Here is a 21,929-nt window from a genome sequence, read left to right as displayed (position 1 = left end):
ACTCAGTTACTACAATTCTGAGTGACCTGCTGCAGCACAGCTGGTTTCGGCTAAAAAAAAAAAACTGGGTCAACATAGGTGGGGGCAGAAAGTGTTAAAAGGGAGGGAGTTTTAAATTTGGAGATCTTAAAAAGGAGGGGGGGGGGGGGGGGGTCCACTGTACAGTTTAATCATCAGCCCAGCTGTTTACTGTTTATCTGTTTCCTGCCAAAAGGTTAAATGACAGGCATATAAAATATATGTACCAGACAGCTTAAATTGTTTTAAAGTTGTATCAAAATAATTATGCAACCTACTTTGCACTTGCAGAGCAGGGTACCCAATGTGCACTTTACTTTGAAAAGTCAGATTCGACCTCAGCTGAACAATATTATCTTTGGAATTACTTCTTTGTTGTTGCACTAATTATGAAACTGAAAGATTCAAAGAAGAAATAAAATTTAGTTCACAAAAATTGCTGTATAGGTTTATAGTTGAGGTGGAGCATTGAAAGAAAAGCAGGGACTGACAAAGCTAGCCTTTACAATTTCATTGAAGAAAATTAGAAATAACCACTTTTCATTAATAAAACGGTAACATCAGAAGTTTTTTCTCATGTTTTAGTTGTTGATCCTATCAACATTCAGATTAAAAGTGACACTATGATTTTGATTTGTCATTAGAATTTACCTTTGATGTGTTTTGTTTTCTTCCATGATGTCCACTGGAGAACGTGACATTGTCTTTTTTGTACTCTTGCTTTGTAACTGTAGTCTTGATGATTTTTTTCTTCGCATGCCCCTTTCAAATTTACGAAAACGTATTGTTGATAAATGTATTAATACTATTATCGTTTCATTGAAAGTTTTGTTGTTGCAGGTTGACCTGAGCATCAAGATGTGAGACGGAGAGGGAATCCAGGCTTGTAACTTGTCAGAGCAAGAGGCAGAGTTCATCGATCACTTTTCGTCCATCATGCAGCCAAGTCGCGGCAAGAGTCGGGACCCTGGGTATGGTGGCGAAGACCAGCAACTGAATAGAGGTGAGTGCACGGGAATATGTCATAAGACACGGTTGTCGCTTGGCTTTCTTAGACTGTGAAACGCCTCATCTTGTTTCAAATCGCTAAGACCAGCAACTGAATAGAGGTGAGTGTGCTGGAATACACATGGTTGTGTAGACAGTGAAAAGCCTCATCTTATTTCAAATCTCTAAAAACTTTAAAGTGGAAAAGGGTGAGCCTTAAAGTTAAACCTACAACATTTTGGAAACTTTTACTGCATTTTCAGTGATACAACTGTCAAACACTGAAGAAGAAGAGGAAGAAAAAACTGCCATTTCAGCAGATTTGCCAAAGAGAATGGGTCTTAGCAACATACCCGCAAGATGATATGCTTTGCACCAGCCAAAAGTGTCCTTAACTTCATTGTACATGTTCTCTGAATGTTAATTACTGGGAATCTTATTTTCAGTTCACGGGGCGCTTTGACTTTGTAAAATTGCTAAAAGTATCACTTCATTTAAGATGTTATTTGATGACAGTGGCATTTTGATTGTATAACACAGATTGGGGGACATCCTTGAGATCTGTTTTGTTGTTGTTGTTGTGTAGATGTCCATTGATGAAACCAACAACAAGGCTGAGGTGCACAAGAAAGTTACCACCCCTCAGTTTCAACCAATCCGACCCCGCGGCTGGCTCCGGTTGGGATGGTAACTTTCTAGAGTACCTCAGCCGAGGTGTCCTCCTTTATAATGCATCCACTAAGAGTATGAGAGATTATATTGTAATTAGCATGAATAATGTGAGGCGGGTTGACTGCTTGGAACAAAATAGTGTGTGTCATTTTCTGCTGTTTGTAGATTCACTAACATTAACACGCACACCCATACACCAAATCACTGAACTTTCCATTTTCAAGAGCATACTCGTGAAAGGGACTTAGATTGAGCATTTGCTTTTACAATTTCAACCACCAAGCTTTAAATCCTATAGCAGTATCTTGACTAGTAATTCTTTTTTCTCTGTGCCAAAGCGACACCTTCTGGATTGATACAATGTCGATTTGTATGCCCACCCACAGTAATAAAAAATGTTTAGAATGGTGTATACCTTGCTGCCTAGTGCAAGAATGTTGTTGCTGCCTTCTTGAGAAAAGTGAATTTGAAGAAGGAACTGTTTACTGCCTATTATATATATGGCTACTAGAAGTTTAGCACTGAAAATGTGAATGGAAGTGTGACTCATAAAAGTTGACGTGCAGAAAACTGTGACCTCTCACTGTTACTGTTAGTGTTACTTGTAAATGTAAACAATGAGTCACATTGTTGGGCGCCAGAAAAAGGATCTTAAAATTAGTTAACAATAGAGTGAAAAGGGGCCTCGTCGTGTTATATTATCACATAACTCGGTTTAATAGACAATGTTCAGAAATAACTCTATAAGGATTTTTTTTAGCTTTTCTAAGCGAGGTAAAGCAACAGTAAGTTGCTGACTGGCTGAGACATGCAATGGCAACGAACAACTAACTCTGATGTGTATGTTATACAGTCTGTGTGCGCTCGAAATTATGCACATCGGAACTGATGATAACTGGCAGCAATCGCTAAGCACACATGTTTTCATAAGCCCATGTAACCTCAAGCCAAACCCACGTGACCTCAATCAAAAGATGTTATCGCCGATCACTGCCAGCCAGCGTTCATTGCCCCAACTAGGGAACTCCGATGAGTATACATTTTCAAAAGAAAAGCGCACACTGCTTAACAATTAACATACACATCCGAGTTAGTTTTTCGTCGTCATGGCAGGTTAAAGTTGGTCAGGAGGGGGCTGTTGCTTCGCCTTTGAAAAGCTTGCCTTGATGTCTGGGGCGCTTACTCTACCACACAGCTTGAAAATCCTGACAGAGTTGTTTCCTTAAACGTCTATTGCTGAAAGTCATACGATACACCAGTATGCTTATCATGCTTTTGAAAATAAAATAAAGTAAAACCCTTTGAGTCTTTTATAGCTAACCCTTATAAGTCATTCAGCTTTTATTGTGGTGGAGTTATGATCGTAGAAATGAGGCCTCCTCCAATGCACATTTTTCATGACACAATTAGCTGTGAAAGGAAAAAACGCTTTCAGCTTTTCCCCATTTGTGGTATTTGTACAGAATTGAACTAACATAAGACTAAAAGAGTCGTACCATTGAAGTTTGTTTTGATTTTGAATGTCCTCCCTTTCAAGACATTGTTCCCTCAGATCTTCCCTCCAGTATCATGTCTACAAATCAGAAATGTAACCATATTTTGAAACTCCCTCTTGGTGAAGTCCAATTTGTTCAGTTTTTTGGAGGTTAAAAAAGCGGGTTCCAGTATATAAATTATAATGCACAGCGGCATTTCATGCACACATACCTGTACTGGTACGTTTCACTGTTTCTATGGCCTGGGTGCCCTGAAGCTTGTGAATAAGTTATATACAGTGCAAACCACTTCTGGCCTTTCACTTCTTTTTATGGCCACTCTTTTTGTGCCTAGTTCTTTACATTTTGGGTTTCAAAAGTACAAGGTTTAGTGACTACCTTTTTATGCACTCTTGGCATTTTCTGTTCTAAAAGTTTTAAGCATAGTCATAACTTACTCTTTGACCGTCTCTGGCCTTTTTGTAATCCAAAATGTAAAGGCATAATGACTACTTTTTGTGCATGTCTGGTCATTTTATGTTTCAAAATGTCAGACCTTGTTTGATGTCTTTGTAACTTGAGTCAGTTGGGTCCTTGTGGTATTACTCTTTCTGGGTTTGAGCTTGTTTATTTGGGTCAATTTGATTTTCTTTTAGGTTTGGTGGAAACACTTCACACCAAACTACTAATAGTAATATTAGACAGTTTGACTTTGACATTCTTTTGAGCTCTTCTGATAGAGAGTTTTGAATTCAGTTTCCATTGCGGTTTTCCAAAAAGTCCCATCATGCAAGAGGAAAGTTCTACTGATAGTTCTCAATCCACCTCCAGGAACTCAGTGTTGAGGCTTGCTTGTTTTTACATAATCCATGTACAATGTAGGAATATCCTGAGAAACGGAAGATATATTTGTTCGAAGATGAACAGTTTGTGATTGCATATAATATATAATAAAGCCAACACCATTTGAGGCCATGTGCACAATCATAGTATGAAATTTTGCAACAAATAATGCAAATACAAACCCCCCGCGGGTTAGGGGGAAGAATTTACCCGATGCTCCCCAGCATGTCGTAAGAGGCGACTAACGGATTCTGTTTCTCCTTTTACCCTTGTTAAGTGTTTCTTGTATAGAATATAGTCAATGTTAGTAAAGATTTTAGTCAAGCAGTATGTAAGAAATGTTAAGTCCTTTGTACTGGAAACTTGCATTCTCCCAGTAAGGTAATATATTGTACTACGTTGCAAGCCCCTGGAGCAATTTTTTGATTAGTGCTTTTGTGAACAAGAAACAATTAACAAGTGGCTCTATCCCATCTCCCCCCCTTTCCCCGTCGCGATATAACCTTCGTGGTTGAAAACGACGTTAAACACCAAATAAAGAAAGATGCAAGTTTTTAAAAAGTATGATTCAAATTTTAGATAAACTTTTATTCACAATATTTGTTGCTGAGTTTCTTCAAACATAGTTACTTCATTCCCCCCAAAACTTTTCCGTTTAACAGACGTGTCATTTAAATTGAACAGCTGATTTTGCCTCGCCAGTTTCTGAGCGACTTGCACCTGAGAAAAATTGGTTGAAAAGCGGTTTGTAGATCAGCCACAGGGAGAGTACCAAAGGTGTAATGGGCATCATTAATTATGCACTTGCTTTCATGAGGCATTTAACTCTCTTTGAGGGCTGACGATTTGTCCCTTACCTTCCTTGATCAAACCAGAGCAAGAGAGAGAGAGAGACAGAGAGGGTCTGCAGAGAGTTTTGATTCGTCCAAGACGACAAACACCTACGCAAATAGGTGCACAAGAAACCATTGATTTCAGAGCGTACATATATATCTGTCAAGCTGGCAGCAGGCCTGGTTTTTTCCCCACCAGTTTTATGTCGGCCCTTTGGCCTTCGCAACACAACTTGCCCTGACTACCCAGTTAGGAACATTCTTTGGCCCTGAGGAATACGCTCGTAAATCTTAGGTTGACCCGATGGAAGCAAAGAGTTAAAACCAAGGGGTAAAGCACTTAAACTCACTCTTGTTTTCATTGCTATTGTACTGGTTGGGGTGAGTTTGATAAATGTACTAAGGGGCCGTTTGCACTTCTTTTCAACAGATGTTTGCTTTTGCCACCATTCATTTCAATATTCAAGTGCGGTTGCATATGAGTTGTTCTTTGCTACTGGTCACAAGTGGGGGTCAGCTCACACGGACGCATTTTTCAATACAGTCTAGGGGAGAAACTGGTCACAAAGCACCCAGTACATGCCAGAGAGATAGGAGAATCGGCACAATCAAAGAAAATACCAAAATCATTCAATAGATATGGAAATATTAAGATTTACTATGAAAATGCCAGCAAAAATGGCGTCCAAAAACGGGAACGCACACTTGGTGCGTCTTTGAAGACTTACCTCCCGTTCTGTGTTGTTGATAATAGTCGTGTTTGTGCTGTTGTTGTTGAAATAGTATCTAATAAAACTGATGCAGTTCTTGAAATGTTGCAAATTATTGTTGTCTTTGTGAAATGCGAGAGTGTTCTGAGGCGTAATCTGCATACGGCTGATGTCCCACATAGGGTACCCCACTTCGATCAGCGTATCACTCCAAATGAGCTTCACAGCAGAAAAGCAGATACACTACCAACACACTGCATAACAGATCTACAAGTCTGAGCCAGAATCATTGAAATTTACTTTCTGTATAAAATATTGCAATCAAATTTGTTCACGATGTCCCACAAATAACGCAGGTTACCCTCGCCTTCGATTCAAAGTAACTCCAATCTGACTTAATTACAATCGAAACGCAGATGACGAACTGATTCACCACAAATTTGTGGTATTTTACACACAAATTTCAACTGTGTTGTTTCGCGATAAACAGCCATAAACAAACAAATGTGGCGCCGTCACGTCGCCTTGGAAGGAATAACGCAGGTGACCAAGGCTTGTTTCCGATACCTGTCTGATTAAAATCATCGTTTTTTCACGAATGACGGCTCTTTGGCAGATCTGGTGACTTGGAAACTGTCTATGAATGTTTCATTTAATGTCAAATGCGTACATTCTTGTCGATATTGTTACTTTTGGGCTCATAAATTAAGTCAATCGTCGTGTTGTCCGAAAGTGACTTTTGTCAGCATAGAACTTACTGTGCTTTGATCATTGACTGAGAAGAATCTTCCGATGACACTAGTTCATTTCACTACGCGACTGCAGATCTGCAAGGAAACTTATGGCAGGGGAAATAAGCTTAACTGAAGACGAATAGTAAGCGGAGTAACTGTTCTTCAACGGATTGCTCTTACACTGATCTAAATATTTAGATCTTGTCGTCTGCTAGTCTGCTAGTAAGTTGTCTTCGGTCACGTGAAAGTCACATCTATTTCGACTGTGTGCATCGATCCGTGTTGTGAAATGTTGATCTTTGATGATTTGGCAACATAACTTCGCTAAATGTGCTTCGAGTGTATCTCCCCGCCGCATTTGAAAACGTCTTTTAACAAGACCATGTTTCGACAGCCCAGACGGGGAGGATCCTCGATAGCTCACAGGGTATATAATGTTTTCCGCCGTTTTTTGAAGAATCCTTTCAAATTTGCTATTCCAAAAGTACCTTATGACACGACTCGAGTGGCAAAGAACATTCTCTGCAATTCCTGTCTCAGTCCGTGCAGCCGTTTTGGGTCCTATCGTCATCATACAAACATACACATGTACACAGACACACAAGAACCAGCTTTAAAAGTTAGATTATGTAAGAACCATGTGAACCAGTGATTTTTGGCTCACGTAAGTGTAGCCTATGCGATCGTAACTTTGTCTGTCTGTGCGTGCGTGCGTGCGTGCGTGCGTCTGTGCGTGTGTATGTCTGTGGTAGAAACTCTAACATTTGAAGACGTCACATTACATTGACGTCACATTATGACGTAAGAGGGTTAGACGTCACGCGAAGGAAGTACTGACAGTCTCGGTCATTATTATTTTGAGCGCGCCGAGACTAGTTGGCAGTCGTGTCCTTGTAAGTAGGCTACATGCAGACAGACAGATCTAGATCTAGTGTCTCGCTTTCTTGCACAGTTTCACCTATGCTCTTTCTCTGTGTGTGTGTGTGTGTGTGTGTGTGTGTGTGTGTGTGTGTGTGTGTGTGTGTGTGTGTGTGTGTGTGTGTGACGGAGTGATTGAGTTTGTGTTACTGTTTGTCGATTTCTTACGTGAGCCTTGAAGGCTTCGCCTCTTGTTTGTTATGTACAACAGATACTACAGTATTTCTGCTTTATGAAAAGCAATATTTCAAAAACAAAACTAGAGATTTGAATTTTGACCACTTTTCCCCCTTTCTGTCACCAGTACTGAAGAACAACTCATATATATATATTTGAACTTTTTGTTTGTGTGTTTGTTGTTGGGTTGTTAAGTTCGAAACCAAACAAAACACATGAATTAATATAATACAGACACACAGATTGAAATCAATATTGATGTCATTGATTGTTGATTATTTCAACCCAACATGATTTTCTCAGGGTTTTGAACATCTGAGAAAAGCAGTTCAACTATATGTTGATAATGGTTCTTCAGATTGGTGGCATGGGTTAGCACTAGTTATACTATAGAGATTATTTTCAGATCATATTGTGTGCACGTCTGTTGAAAAATAAAGGTCTTACAACTGGTGATGTTGATGTGCAAACTCCTGGTATTGTAATTGTTTGTGTTCGGATGGGTTATTTGATTGATTGGTTTGAACCCAGAACACAGCGATCTTTGTTGTGACTGTTATCACTGATCTATAGTTACTGAACATACTACTAATCCATCCATTTTTGTCATTTGTAATTAATGCTTTTTCGCTTATTGTTCGCATAGTGATGTCACTAGTTCAGTGGTGTCATTTAAACACTTTTTTTTAATTGATTTAAAAAAAAAAAAGATTACTGCGAATCTTTCTAATATTATCCTAGTGACTAATTGTGCACGAGGGTAAATTAAAGTCTTTCATCTTAATTATCAATTTGGCACCACCATATCTTTCAGCTCTTATAGATATTTCTGCGCCGTATTTGTTTCAATAGAGGGTTCTGTTGATTTGGAGTCTTATGTCTTAGTATAACTTTCGTACGTGTATACCATCCTACCTCGAGGTTCCCAAAGACATTTGTGTGAGGGAGTTGCACCAATCCAGTGTTGAGACTTGTCTTGAACTTTGAGTCTTATTTATGGAAACTACAGTGGAAATTCCCTCCCAGGACCCCCCTTATTTTACTCTTCCCTCTTTTTACATTTAGTCAAGTTTTGACTAAATGTTTTAACATAGAGGGGGGGATCGAGACGAGGGTCGTGGTGTATGTGTGTGTGTGTGTCTGTGCGTGTGTGTGTGTGTGTAGAGCGATTCAGAGTAAACTACTGGACCGATCTTTATGAAATTTTACATGAGAGTTCCTGGGTATGATATCCCCAGACGTTTCTTTCATTTTTTCGATAAATGTCTTTTATGACGTCATATCCGGTTTTTTGTAAAAGTTGAGGCGGCACTGTCAGTCACCCTCAATTTTCAATAAAATAGATTGAAATTTTTGAAATTTTGGCCAAGCAATCTTCGACGAAGGCCGGACTTCGGTATTGCATTTCAGCATGGAGGCTTACAAATTAATTAATGACTTTGGTCATTAAAAATCTGAAAATTGTCATTAAAATTATTTTTTTATAAAACGATCCAAAATTACTTTTATTTTATTCTTCATCATGTTCTGATTCCAAAAACATATAAATATGTTATATTCGGATTAAAAACAAGCTCTGAAAATTAAAAATATAAAAATTATGATTAAAATTAAATTTCCAAAATCGTTTTAAAAACTATTTCATTTTATTCCTGGTCGGTTCCTGATTCCATAAACATATAGATATGATATGTTTGGATTAAAAACACGCTCAGAAAGTTAAAACGAAGAGAGGTACAGTAAAGCGTGCTATGAAGCACAGCGCAACCACTACCGCACCAAACAGGCTCGTCACTTTTACTGCCTTTTGCACTAGCGGCGGACTACGTTCAGTTTCATTCTGTGAGTTCCACAGCTTGACTAAATGTAGTAATTTCGTCTTACGCGACTTGTTAAGGCCTTGCTTTTAAGATCTTCTGTTCATAACCTCTGTAAGTTGACCTCCATTTTAAGACTCCCTCCTTTTATAAGACTTGAGTTTCTCAGATCTTTGAAGCCATGAAATGGGGGTTACGCTCAGTATCCCTTTTGGCTCTTATATATATATATATGCTATCGTATCTTTCACCCCTCAAAGAAATTTCTGCAACGCATTGCAATGTTCGCAATAGGCAAGTCAGTTCAGATAAAGGCTTGTTTGTTGCCTGGCTGGATGGTATGCCAATGTTGGGGAACAATCTCGATAAAACTAATTTGAAAGAAAAGTGTCAATGACTAGTTTTCATTGAAAGGTGTGGCTGGGAGAAAGGAAAGAACAAGGGGTAGTGTGTGTATGTGTGTTCGTTCAAAACTAAAGGCTCCCCTCCCCCCCCCTCTTTTAGTAAGCGATTACACTGGTGTGGAAAACATTCCATTCTTTCTACCACTGTACCAGTGATCGGTTTGAATGTGTCAAGTGTGCCAATGTATTCTTTGAAGTCTCTTTAGCTCCCAGTAATGGGGTGTCGCAAAACAGATACGTTCAGTCCCATTCCACATAAAACTCCGGACTAATGTGATGGCTGTCTTTCATGGCCTTTAAATGGTGCACATTGACTTGTAAATTAAGCAGGTTTTTTGTGCACTGGCCACTGCATTACTGTGGCTAAAAAAAAAAAATTCTGTCCCCAGTACTAGTCAATCAATCACTATGAGGCTTATATCACACGTATTCCGTGGGTACAGTTCTAAGCGCAGGTATTTTTTTTTTTAATTTTTTTTTTATGCAATTTATATTGTGCACATATTCAAGGCGCAGGGATTTATTTATGCCATGTGAGATGGAATTTTTTTTTACACAATATATCACTCATTCACATCGGCCAGCAGATGACTATTTGGGACATGATTTGTTGATACGATAAATACTGTAGTGTTCAATTGATCTCTTTAATACTCTATCGCGATATTGAAATAGCTTCGGGCGTTTTTGTATATATATATATATTTTTTTTTTTAGTTAATTGCCTTTTGGGACGTATCGATTCTTTTGAGAATTTGTAAAAGGAAAAGTTGATCTGGTGGAGGTGTACTGTCTGATCGGAATAAGTGCAATCATTGTAATTTGTATTAACTTCGGTTTGCCCTTGGTTCAAGGAGAAACACCTCACAGCCTAATGTTCTCAGTGTAGGATCAAATAAATTATCAATACTTATCTAAATTTCAGCGATATTTGCTTTTGGTCTTTTCATGCGTTCCTCTTGAGCTATTAGACTTTGTGTCTGTAAATCCTCTTTTAGAAAAGCTATATCGCCTAAGAGTCTTTTAAAACTCTTGAACTATTGTGTTTGTGGGTCCTCCTTAAGAAAAGCTATCTTGACAAATAGTCCTTTGAATTGTATGTAATCCTATTTAGATCGCCTAAGAATTTGGTGGGCATTTTCTTTCCTTTACAACCCAGAACGTCTGTCGAATGTAGGGTGTTGGGAACATAGGACGGATTGTATTTCATTATTTCACCTGCGTTTGCTTTTTGTGGTTAGCTCACGTAGTTTCAATTGAAAACTTCTTTTTTTTTTCTCTCGTGCATACGACCAGGATCTGCCCAGGATTTTATTTGGGAAAAGAACAATCATTCAGCCTAAACTCTACAGTCTGGCTGCTACAGTACAACCTTGGATTTTTTTGCTGAATAAACTAGGCAAAATAACAAAGGTGTCGGCTTCAAAAGCAAAACATTTCCGCTCTGCAAGAATCAGTCATACGGTTGATTTTTGGTGTGTGACCAAGCAGAAGGATGCGTCTACCCCATCCAAAAACTTGGACGGATTTTTTTGTGGGGATTGACAAACTGGACGGAAGATAGTTGTAAGCCACAGACAAATTGTCCAAGAATTGAACTTTCATGGTGTGAATGTTTACGGCCACAGGACGAAGTGTATGCGATCAAAAGTATAGGGTCGTATGTACCACAGCTACATTCGTTTCTTTTTCATTTCAGGTTCATTCCTCCTCCTTTGTAAACAAAAAACCCACCCAACCCCACTAGATATAATGTTTGTTGTATTTCCGTTTGATTTTCTCTCTCTCAGACTATGTAATTGTCAGCAACTAATATAGACAGCTTTTATTTACGTCGAATTTGTGTCTTCTATCTGACTATGTATACAACTAATATAGATCGTCTGTATTTGCATTTGAGTTTGCTTCCAAACAATCCTTACTTGGGAGTTATTTCCGGGCCAGCCTTCTTACATTTGTGTTCACCAGGGAACTGAGAGAAAAGCCCACATATCGAATTATTGATCTTCAAGAGTTCAGTGTCCCAGCCTGTGCATATATGTATAGAGACAGTTCTCACGTATTGTTCTGTTTGGAACAACTTTCCTTCGCACAACAACGCGATTCAGTTTATTGCTAGGATTTTTTTCTGCTGTTAGAAGTGTGCGTAATTCAAGAAATTGTGGAAACTGGCTTTTGTCCCATGCTTCTGAATTGCAGTGGTGCGTTAAACTACAAAAACAAAAGAATGTCACGGAAGTTGAGAGAGAGAGAGAGAGAGAGAGAGAGAGAGAGAGAGAGAGAGAGAGAGAGAGAGAGAGAGAGAGAGAGAGAGACAGAGACAGAGACAGACAGACAGACAGACAGACAGACAGACACACAGACACACAGACGGACAGACACACAGACACACAGATGCAGTTAAACTTTAAAGAAGTTTATAGACCGAAGGACAAACAGAAAATGTCCCTTATTGGAAGGAGTCCTGTCATCGGGGCATCACAGGTACCACTGTAGTACGTTGCCGGAGAGTGTAGGTACGGAAACAAGATCCAACCACTCAATAGACAATGGTCGGAAATAACTGTCGGGTTTGTATGGGTTGTGAAGAGTGAACACCTTTGCTTTTTGGGGGACAAACATTTCAAGGGCCAATCACCAGCGAGGGGTGCGTCTGAAACACGTGGACAAGGAGCACGTGTGGATTTATTTGTCCCACTAAAAGTAAGGGTATTCACTCTTTCACAACCCATACAAACCCCATCGAGTTATTCCCAAACATCGTCTATTGGGTGGTTGGATCTCTTTTCCTTACCCAAACTCTCCGGCAACGTATTACATACAGTGGTACCTGTGATGCACCGATGAGAGGACACCTCCCAATAAAGGACATTCTATGTTGTCCCTCGGTCTACAAACTTCTCAAGTTTAACTGCATCGAGAGGACATTTGCAATGTAGGGACACTTCTGGCCTAAAGGTGTCCTCTAATCAAAGGTACCACTCTATTTAGGATATGACACACGAAGGAATGAACGTGAAAGGTTATTTGCCGGTCCGATTGTCTGCCTGTTCACTAATCATAAAAAGTAAGTAAGGGATAATAATTATATGAAGTAAGTGAAAGCTAGCATGCAAGCAAGAATTCGTTTCTAGCAAAAAGACCGGACTGGATAGTTGTTAACTCGATAACAATGCTTTGATGTTCATTAAATTGAGTATATGAAAATGATCTTTAGAAATAAGCCCTTATTTCCTGAAATAAGGCCTTATTCATTTAAGGCCTTATTTTTGGGAATTTTGACCCTTTGTGCCAAGGATACCTGGGCTCTCAGGCTGGATATGGGAGGGTTTGGAGACAGTGGCTAGAGGGGTACGGTGAGGTGTGTGTGTGTGTTTCGGAAATACGTATAGCATTGTAATACTGTGATACCTGCATTTTTTGACAAGCCAAAGGTGTCCCGGCCTTGCAGGCATGTGTAGGTCTATTTTTGTTATAAATAAAAGACAACAGAAGGAATATTATTACAAGGTCTTCTTTCTTGGGAGGTGTCCTCGCATCGGAGGGGCATCGCATCGCATGAACCACTGTATGTTACATTAATCCACAATGATAATAACAACACGGACTATGATCTTTATTAGTAATACTTTTGGCACCTGCACGCCGTCATACCCGACGCTATTCGAGGCTCCCTAACCGTCCCCCCCCAGTGGCGGTGTCCGAGGCCATGAAGCTAAACGATCGAAAATAGAGGCTGTAGGTAAGTATTGAACTGCGGTAACGGGCAAGCACAAATCGTGTGTAATACCGCGTGCTGCTGGCTTGCCTTGTGCCGGTCGCTCACACACACACACACACACACCCAGCTCTCAAACGCTGGCTTACTTTCTACTCGCCACAACCAAGCACCGCGTAACGCACACAGACTTACATACAGTAGAGTTCCTACGGTCACACACACACACATAGCGCTGTGTTGGGTAGACTCGTGTATAGGACTGGTTGTGAAGGTCCTAAGTGCTGGTGCCTTGAATGTACTGTGTCCTCACTCCCATTCCAACCCCCTCCAAGACGACTGGTCGTCTGCTTCGACCTGTCGTCTGCTTCGATTTGTTAAAAAGTCTGCTTAGGTATCCCTCGTGTGTTCTAAACCATACCGTTCCTTGAGCGTTCACACAACTACTTCTGGATGTACTGTTTTTGAAGTGATATTTCGATTTTGCTGTGTGGTTCTTTTTACATTCAGTCAATATTTGATGTGTGTGTGTGTGTGCGGTCACTTTCGAACTCCTTTTGTTCCAAGTTTCTGATCGATTTTTCGTGATCGCCGGAGCAGTTTTTCATCAATGTGATTTTTTTAAAAGTGTTTGTGTGCTGCTTAATTTTCGTGTGAGGACTTTTCCGTCTTGGAGTAATCGTGGTAAGTTTGGGTTTGTTTCTTTTCGATGAGTAGTGTTTTAACACATGAAAAGATTTTGTGCTTTTGACTAAAATCATGCTTTTTCTGAGAGCTCAAGGGGTACAATTTCAAAGCAATTTCAAGATCCATGCTCAGAATGTAGGTATTGTCTTGGAGGGATATATCACTTTCAGACTCTTTCGGCATCCCAGTTCCCATATCAATGTATTAAGCCTCTGCCTTTAAACTTACACCCTCTTATAAGACCCTCTGGTTTAAGATTTAAGATTTTCTCTAGTTTAAAAGCATTCTGTTTTAAGACATGTTTTTATTTGAGGCCAGTGTGTGTCTTTAGCCTTTTTTTTATTTTTTATATATTGGGTTTATATTTGGCCGATACTTTTATTCTCTCTCTTTCTCTTTCTCTCTCTCTCTCTCTCTCTCTCTCTCTCTCTCTCTCTCTCTCTCTCTCTCTCTCTCTCTCTCTCTCTCAATATGTAGACCGCATTCCTCAGGACTATTTCAGATCGAATACAAGAGAGGGGGACCACTTTATTTTGGGCGTGTGTCATGGTCGTCTCGTCGAATTAAAAGTCATCACGTAATTACATTCCTTGCTTTAGTTTACTGGTTTGAATGTGTATTATAGCTCAGGTTATGAATCAAAGGCGTTTTGCTTATTTGATAAATTGGTCAAGACTCCCACTGTTGTTTGCAGCAGACATTTCAACCCAGCTCATTTTTGGTGGTGCTAAAAAAAAGTAAAGATTTATTTGAGACAGGAAGCTTCCGATTTTACCCATGACCCAATAAGAATAATGACGATGATGATAATGATAATAATGATGGTAATAATGATAAGTTTCTTAGTAGTTTTCTTTGAAGACCTCCGGGTCTTTGAAGGAGAACCAGTAAGAAAGATAACATCGCTGACATTTGTTCTGCTTTAAATATTGCTCTTCCCCCAAGATCGGCGTATGCTGCCTGATGAATGGCGGGGTAAAAACGGTCATACACGTAAAAACCCACTCACGCAAAAACATGAGTGAACGTGGGAGTTTCAGCCCATGAACGAAGAAGAAGAAGAAATATTGCTCTCACTTGTACCGAAGCTTATAAATCTTGCTTCTTGTCGAGAAACAAGAGTGAGAGAAATTCTTACATCCCATAAGAAGCCATGCAGAGTGCTGCAAGGTTCTGCATTCTGCATTGTTGCACATGAGTAGCTGCACAGAGCGCAACAGGTAGAGCGAGACCACTTGTTGCGTTGCACTACGGGGAGCAAAGTGCCCTTGAAAGGCATGCAGTGATCGACTGGTTGCCGTGTAATGATTGATTGACTGACGAAGATCAAATACGAGTTCCTTTGATTGTCTGTCACTGCGAGAAGTTTGTTGTGAAACGTGTATGAAATTGCCACGCAGACTTTTGGGCGCCATTGAAAACCATGCAGTGTTCCCGGTTGATTATCGTGCATTGATTGAGTGATTGAGTGATTGATTGACTAAGGTCCATTACGAGTTCCTGGGGTGATCCTTTGATTGTCTCTCATAGTTTTGATGAAAAACGTGTGTGGAATTTTCCACAAACACTTTTAGACACTTCTGGGACACAAACTGGAATCGAACATTCACAAGCCTTTCAAAGGGAGAAGCCTAAAGAGTTTTATTTTTAACGTTATTTTAAATTGAAGGTTTTGGTAGTGCATACAAATTACAATGTTTTTGGGCACCGCAGGTAGCAAAGTGCCCTTAAAAAGCATGCACTATTTATCGTGTAATGCATGATTGATCGTAGATGAAGATCAAATACGAGTTCCTAGGCTGAGGTTTGTTTGTTTGCTTAACGCCCAGCCGACCACTAAGGGCCATATCAGGACGGTGCTGCTTTGACATATAACGTGCGCCACACACAAGACAGAAGTTGCAGCACAGGCTTCATGTCTCACCCAGTCACATTATTCTGACACCGGACCAACCAGTCCTAGCACTAACCCCATAATGCCAGACGCCAGGTGGAGCAGCGGAGCAGCCACTAGATTGCCAATTTTAAAGTCTTAGGCCGGGGTTCGAACCCACGACCTCCCGATCACGGGGCGGACGCCTTACCACTAGGCCAACCGTGCCGGTCCTGGGCTGAGCCTATGATTGTCTCTCATGTGAGAAGTTGTGTAGATTTTTTGTAAAACGTGTATAACATTTTCACACAGACTTTGGAGAACAGTACAGTGGTGACACTACTAACAGGAATTGATTTGTTTGTTCGTTCATGGGCTGAAACTCCCACGGCTTTTACGTGTATGACCGTTTTTACCCCGCCATTTAGGCAGCCATACGCCGATTTCGGAGGAAGACAGGAATTGATCATTTTCAAACCTTTGAAAGTAAAAAGCTCGAAAAACGGACTTTCATTTTTGACTTTTGCGAGACTTCGTGTTTGATAATGAGGTTTGTTCATATCTTTCCTTGATTAAAGGTAGTTTCTTTGCATTCTGTCTTTCATTGGTTCTTTCTTTCTTTTTTTTTTATTGTTCTTCCATCTGCGTGTTTTTCTCTTTTTTTCGTTCTTTACTTTGGTTGTTTGTTTTTGGTTGTGGAAAAATATCGGACATTTTTTGTGAGCACGCGAACACAGATTTCAGCAGTCAGTGTTCAGAATGATCAAAGACCTTTTTTTCTTGTAGTGGTACATAACGAGTGAAAGGAAATGTCAAAAACAAAATACATTACATGGCTAAAGCAGGAAACGAATCATCGCTTCATGGTTCAGTGATGTTTGAGCGTTTCTTCACCAAGTTATGTTCTGTAATTTCAGTATGTTACGCTTTGATCATGAACACTGAATATAAAAATTACGGCTGGTTAATGTGTTGAAGCGCATTATTTTTCTCTGTGAGTTGGAGCTTAATTGGCATGACGAACGTTTACCTTCAATCAATATGTGTTAATAGTATCTTTATTTTGATTCTGCTGTGGCTATTTTCACACAGACAATTCAATGTGTGTCAACTCAGGTCTAGTGTCCTTGGCCACCACACGGGCAGCTGTATTCTGTGTTCCGGGGAGGCGCGATTGAGAGGTCTTATGAAGTAGGGTCGACATATTGACAGGGTTCGTACAGGTCATGGAAAACCTGGAAAGTCATGGAATTTCAATTCAAGTCATGGAAAGTCATGGAATTTAACAAAAATAAGAAAGAAAAAAAATTAACCTTTAGCACGCCAGCGGCTATTTTCGTCGCCCAGCCAGTGGTTCAGTGAACGATACCTTCCGCCTGTGGTCCAGTTTGGTAAAATGACAGGACCAGCAAACATTACCGATAATCTGACTGCGTAGCAAATGCTTGACTTGCTTGTTGAAGAGACACTGCGTAGAAACTGACTCAAATTCAGTGCAAAGCAAGCCAGTGTCAAAACTGGCAGTGACAAGACGTAAAAAGTTTGCGTGTTCGGAAATGGCGACCTGTGGATCTAGTCATGGAAAATGTTATTGAGGCTCATGGAAAGTCATGGAAAAGTCATGGAATTTTGTTTCTAAAAACCAGTGGGGACCCTGTATTGAACGGCTTGGTTCTGTCCATTCCGAACAGATAACAAGTTTTTAGTGAGATATAGGGACGGGCCATTTCAGCAGCACTCAACATTGTCACCCGGGACCCCTGTTAGCGTGTTGACATGATCACAGCAGACTTCACTTGCAGGAATAGTCACAGAAAAGAAATTCAGAACTTACAACACTGAGTTTTGAGGTAAAGAGCATGGTTGTATTTGTCATTTTCATTACTTTTTTTGACCCATCGCTTGTAAATTCGGGTCACCGCTTTGATGGAAAGCTAGCAGCAGCAAGGTGTGTGCGAGTTTAGTTGTGATCAGCCACCTACACTTCTGACAGAATGACCGAGGTCTTTTATGTGCCACAGTGGTGACTCGAAGGTGAACATGCATACTGTTTCTGAGTGCTCATAAAGCTGGCCCTTGTCCGTCGTGGTCTGAATTCGAACCCGTTTCTCGTGGATCACAAATCCAGTGATTTACCTAACTGAGCTAACCCGTCCACCCACCCCCCCCCCCACACACACACACACACCACCCCACCCCCGCTGGAAGACAAAGATACGACGGACGACAAGAAATAGAAGACTCTGTGTGTGTGTGTGGGGGGGGGGTGTGCAAGGGTCATGTGCTTTCTTATGAGCAACAAAACAGACAGACAGAGACGAAAAGAACTAAGCTGAGAAATGGAGAGTGACAGCGACTTGGAGAGAAAGACTGGCCCAGGACTGAGGAGCGAGAGAGCTGTGCAGGTGGGGCAGTATTTTTCCATCGTAAAGATTCAATGTTCACCAGGTTTTAATGCATCCTATTTGCAGGCGAAAAATCTCTGTTAAATGCCAGCAGTTTAGTACCTACTGTGTCCGAATTCTACTGGTTCAATGAAACTTGTTGACTTTAAAGGCCAAGTCATGGCTCCAAGCACACCTCCAACAGCGTGGTGTGAAATGTGGCTTTTGTTTTGCACAGACTTTGACGATCCAGGCAATGTCGGATAAGCAGACAGTTATATCTTTTTTCTTTTAATTGAATATTCTGATGTTTGTTTTATTGGGGCAATAATGTTCGTAATCAAAGGCTGCTTTGATAAAGTTGGGTTTCACATACTGGGCTGATTCATTTCCACGTACTCCTTGCAAAGCTTGCGCAAAGCTGAAATTTGTTTAAAAAAAAAGTTAAATCCTAAGACAGCTGTGCGTACGAAGTGTCAATAGCCATCGATTACAATGCTGTTATGTCTGTTTCAATTAATTAAAAGGTCACTGGTTAAATAAATATATATTTGTTACAAATTCTTCGATTTAATTCAAGCAGCTTGGAACTGCTTCGGAACTAAAATTAAAACGGTGTCGGTTTTTGTTGTTTCGAAATCGAGAGTTGCCGAGGAAAGATATATCCTGGATATCTGTTTGCGTTGAAATAGTTGGACTTGCTAGCTCTGTGACATGCGGAAGGCACACATGAGTATTACCAAAGATAAGAACATTTGTATTACTGTTACATCGTGAAAATAATGTAATAGTTTCCTGGCAACTTACGATTGGTTGCGGCAAATGCAAATGATCGCCGAACATGGAAAATTATTAAATAAACATGGACAATTATTTTCCCATTAAATCTGTTTCGCTTGAGGTCCCGTGAGTGTTGGAAACACACGTGCTCAGCGATCACTGCGGGCCATCGCCAGTGAATCGTGGCTCCGACGTGCACATTTTCGAAAGAAAACTACGTGACAACGAGCGGACACTGCATTACATAGGCTACACATCGGAACATGGAGACCTAAACTTGGAGACTTAAGCTTCCAACATTAATAATTGAAACCCCCAATTGTTGTTTAAGTTTTACTCAAAAACCATAAGAATGTTTGGGAATGTGATGCAAAAGAATTGTTTTGTTTATTCAACGAAACGTTGAAAGGATATTGAAGGTATACAAATGCCTCATTTGCACAAAAATTGCAAGGACTGGAACTGGATTTTGGTAAGTGCCGTGGGAAGACCCGTCACCGCATTCACAATGGAACTTGCACTCGATAGAATTTGAAAGAAAAGAAGAAAGGAAAAAATAAAATGAGAGTGAAAAGCAATAAAAGTACGCTTACCGGACGTCAAGGAAGGTAGTAAAAGTGTCGAAAGAGAGCTACTTTAACAGTACTTTGTGGCGAGAAGATGGCGGCATTGAGCAGTGGGGAGGTCAGAGTGCCAGGTACCCACAGGGCGAGATTGGTGCACAGGCGTCTGGATGGCTGTGACTTGAGTTGCAAGGTTTTACTTTTTTTTTATCCGTCTCCAAAGTCTAGCAGTCGCATGAAGACCGGTCGCTTATGGCCCAGAAACCTTACCGTTACTCTTTTTTGACCTAGTCGGATCAACTGCGAAAACGAAATATGGCTGCCTTGATCATGGTGTAAATTAACCCAAGGAGGTGAAAGTCTACTTCTACGTAATACATCGATGGGAAGTTTTTTTTGTTTACTGCGCTGGCAACTGCTTCGACCAGCACGTACAATATTGGCTGACATTTCAAACCTCTGGTTTGCCCTACACCTGCTGTCACAAGCATGCCTCATTCTGATAATCATCGGTCCACGGCTATCGCCAGTTTCTCTCTGACAGCATGCTGAGTTATTGCGCGAATCTATCAAAACAAGAATACAGAGTTATTTCCCATATGTTTTTCGCGAGCATGATCTAAATTTGAGATCAGTGTTCGCGAGACGAAAATGATTTCAGATTGGCCGACTTCGACAGTGATCTCCGTTCTGTTCTTCACAGTTATGATAAAGTTATCGTTCTAAGGTCAAAACAAGTCAAAATTTTGAGACTGCTGTCAGAAAGAGACCGTGATATATGGTTGCATCACTCTCAACTGGTTACAAAAAAAATCGTCTGCTCCGGCGCGCGCCGAAGCCAAAGTTGATTATCACGTGACACTTTAGAGTTGTTTGCACAGTAAATACATCCGCGAAAGATAGCTCGCATGAAACTGTCTTACATATCAATTCCTTTGTAATTTAAAAATTACACAACACCATGAAAAATCATAATCGACGATCGCGAATCTGCTTATATCCATAACACATTACAACAAGTCGCGTAAGGCAAAAATACAATATTTAGTCAAGTAGCTGTCGAACTCACAGAATGAAACTGAACGCAATGCCATTTTTCAGCAAGACCGTATACTCGTAGCATCGTCAGTCCACCGCTCATGGCAAAGGCAGTGAAATTGACAAGAAGAGCGGGGTAGTAGTTGCGCTAAGAAGGATAGCACGCTTTTCTGTACCTCTCTTCGTTTTAACTTTCTGAGCGTGTTTTTAATCCAAACATATCATATCTATATGTTTTTGGAATCAGGAACCGACAAGGAATAAGATGAAAGTGTTTTTAAATTGATTTGGACAATTTAGTTTTGATAATAATTTTTATATATTTAATTTTCAGAGCTTGTTTTTAATCCGAATATAACATATTTATATGTTTTTGGAATCAGCAAATGATGGAGAATAAGATAAACGTAAATTTGGATCGTTTTATAAATTTTTATTTTTTTTTACAATTTTCAGATTTTTAATGACCAAAGTCATTAATTAATTTTTAAGCCACCAAGCTGAAATGCAATACCGAAGTCCGGGCTTCGTCGAAGATTACTTGACCAAAATTTCAACCAATTTGGTTGAAAAATGAGGGCGTGACAGTGCCGCCTCAACTTTCACGAAAAGCCGGATATGACGTCATCAAAGACATTTATCAAAAAAATGAAAAAAACGTTCGGGGATTTCATACCCAGGAACTCTCATGTCAAATTTCATAAAGATCGGTCCAGTAGTTTAGTCTGAATCGCTCTACACACACACACACACACACAGACACACACACAGACACACACACGCACATACACCACGACCCTCGTTTCGATTCCCCCTCGATGTTAAAATATTTAGTCAAAACTTGACTAAATATAAAAAGAATCGATTTCTTACCCACAGAAAGAAAACCAAGGCATCCTGTCAGGGATAGAATGAGACCCGAAGGGAAGTAACTCATTTTTGACCTGAGTTCAGGATGAAGCATGCCTGAGATAAGAGCTGACCAGAGCCGGGATTAGCTGAGCGCAGCCCAGGGCCTGGATTATCGGGCGATGTCTCTGCTAAGACCTATGCAGTAATATTGCACACGTGTTGACGTACCTATACCTCACGAGAGTGTGTGCAGTCCGCTGTTGCAGTTTTGCTAATGGAGTAATTAAGTTGATTGAAGCACGTGTCGTCCACGGTCCTTAATGAAGCTGGAAGTCGACTTCACGAAGTCTTTTTACAGAAAACTTAGTGCCAAAGCTTTGTGCACATATCTTCGTGTAATTTAACCGACTTCGTTTAGCAAAGGAGATCACATACATTTGGTTGAA

The 21,929-nt window shown here is 40.2% G+C and overlaps 1 protein-coding gene across 1 annotated transcript in view; it reads left to right on the top strand.

Moving 5' to 3' along the window:
- The window catches only part of LOC138947963 (centrosome-associated protein 350-like), a 166,629-nt gene that overhangs the window by 3,707 nt on the left and 140,993 nt on the right, over positions 1–21,929 (top strand). Inside the window, exon 2 of the mRNA XM_070319486.1 lies at positions 859–1,021. Within this exon, the coding sequence (XP_070175587.1) occupies positions 955–1,021 (67 nt within the window). The 5' untranslated portion in view covers positions 859–954. The remainder of the gene's footprint in view (positions 1–858; positions 1,022–21,929) is intronic.

Source organism: Littorina saxatilis, linkage group LG15 (genome assembly GCF_037325665.1).
Source record: "Littorina saxatilis isolate snail1 linkage group LG15, US_GU_Lsax_2.0, whole genome shotgun sequence".
NCBI lineage: Eukaryota > Metazoa > Mollusca > Gastropoda > Littorinimorpha > Littorinidae > Littorina > Littorina saxatilis.
This window is presented reverse-complemented; position numbering and strand designations above follow the sequence as displayed.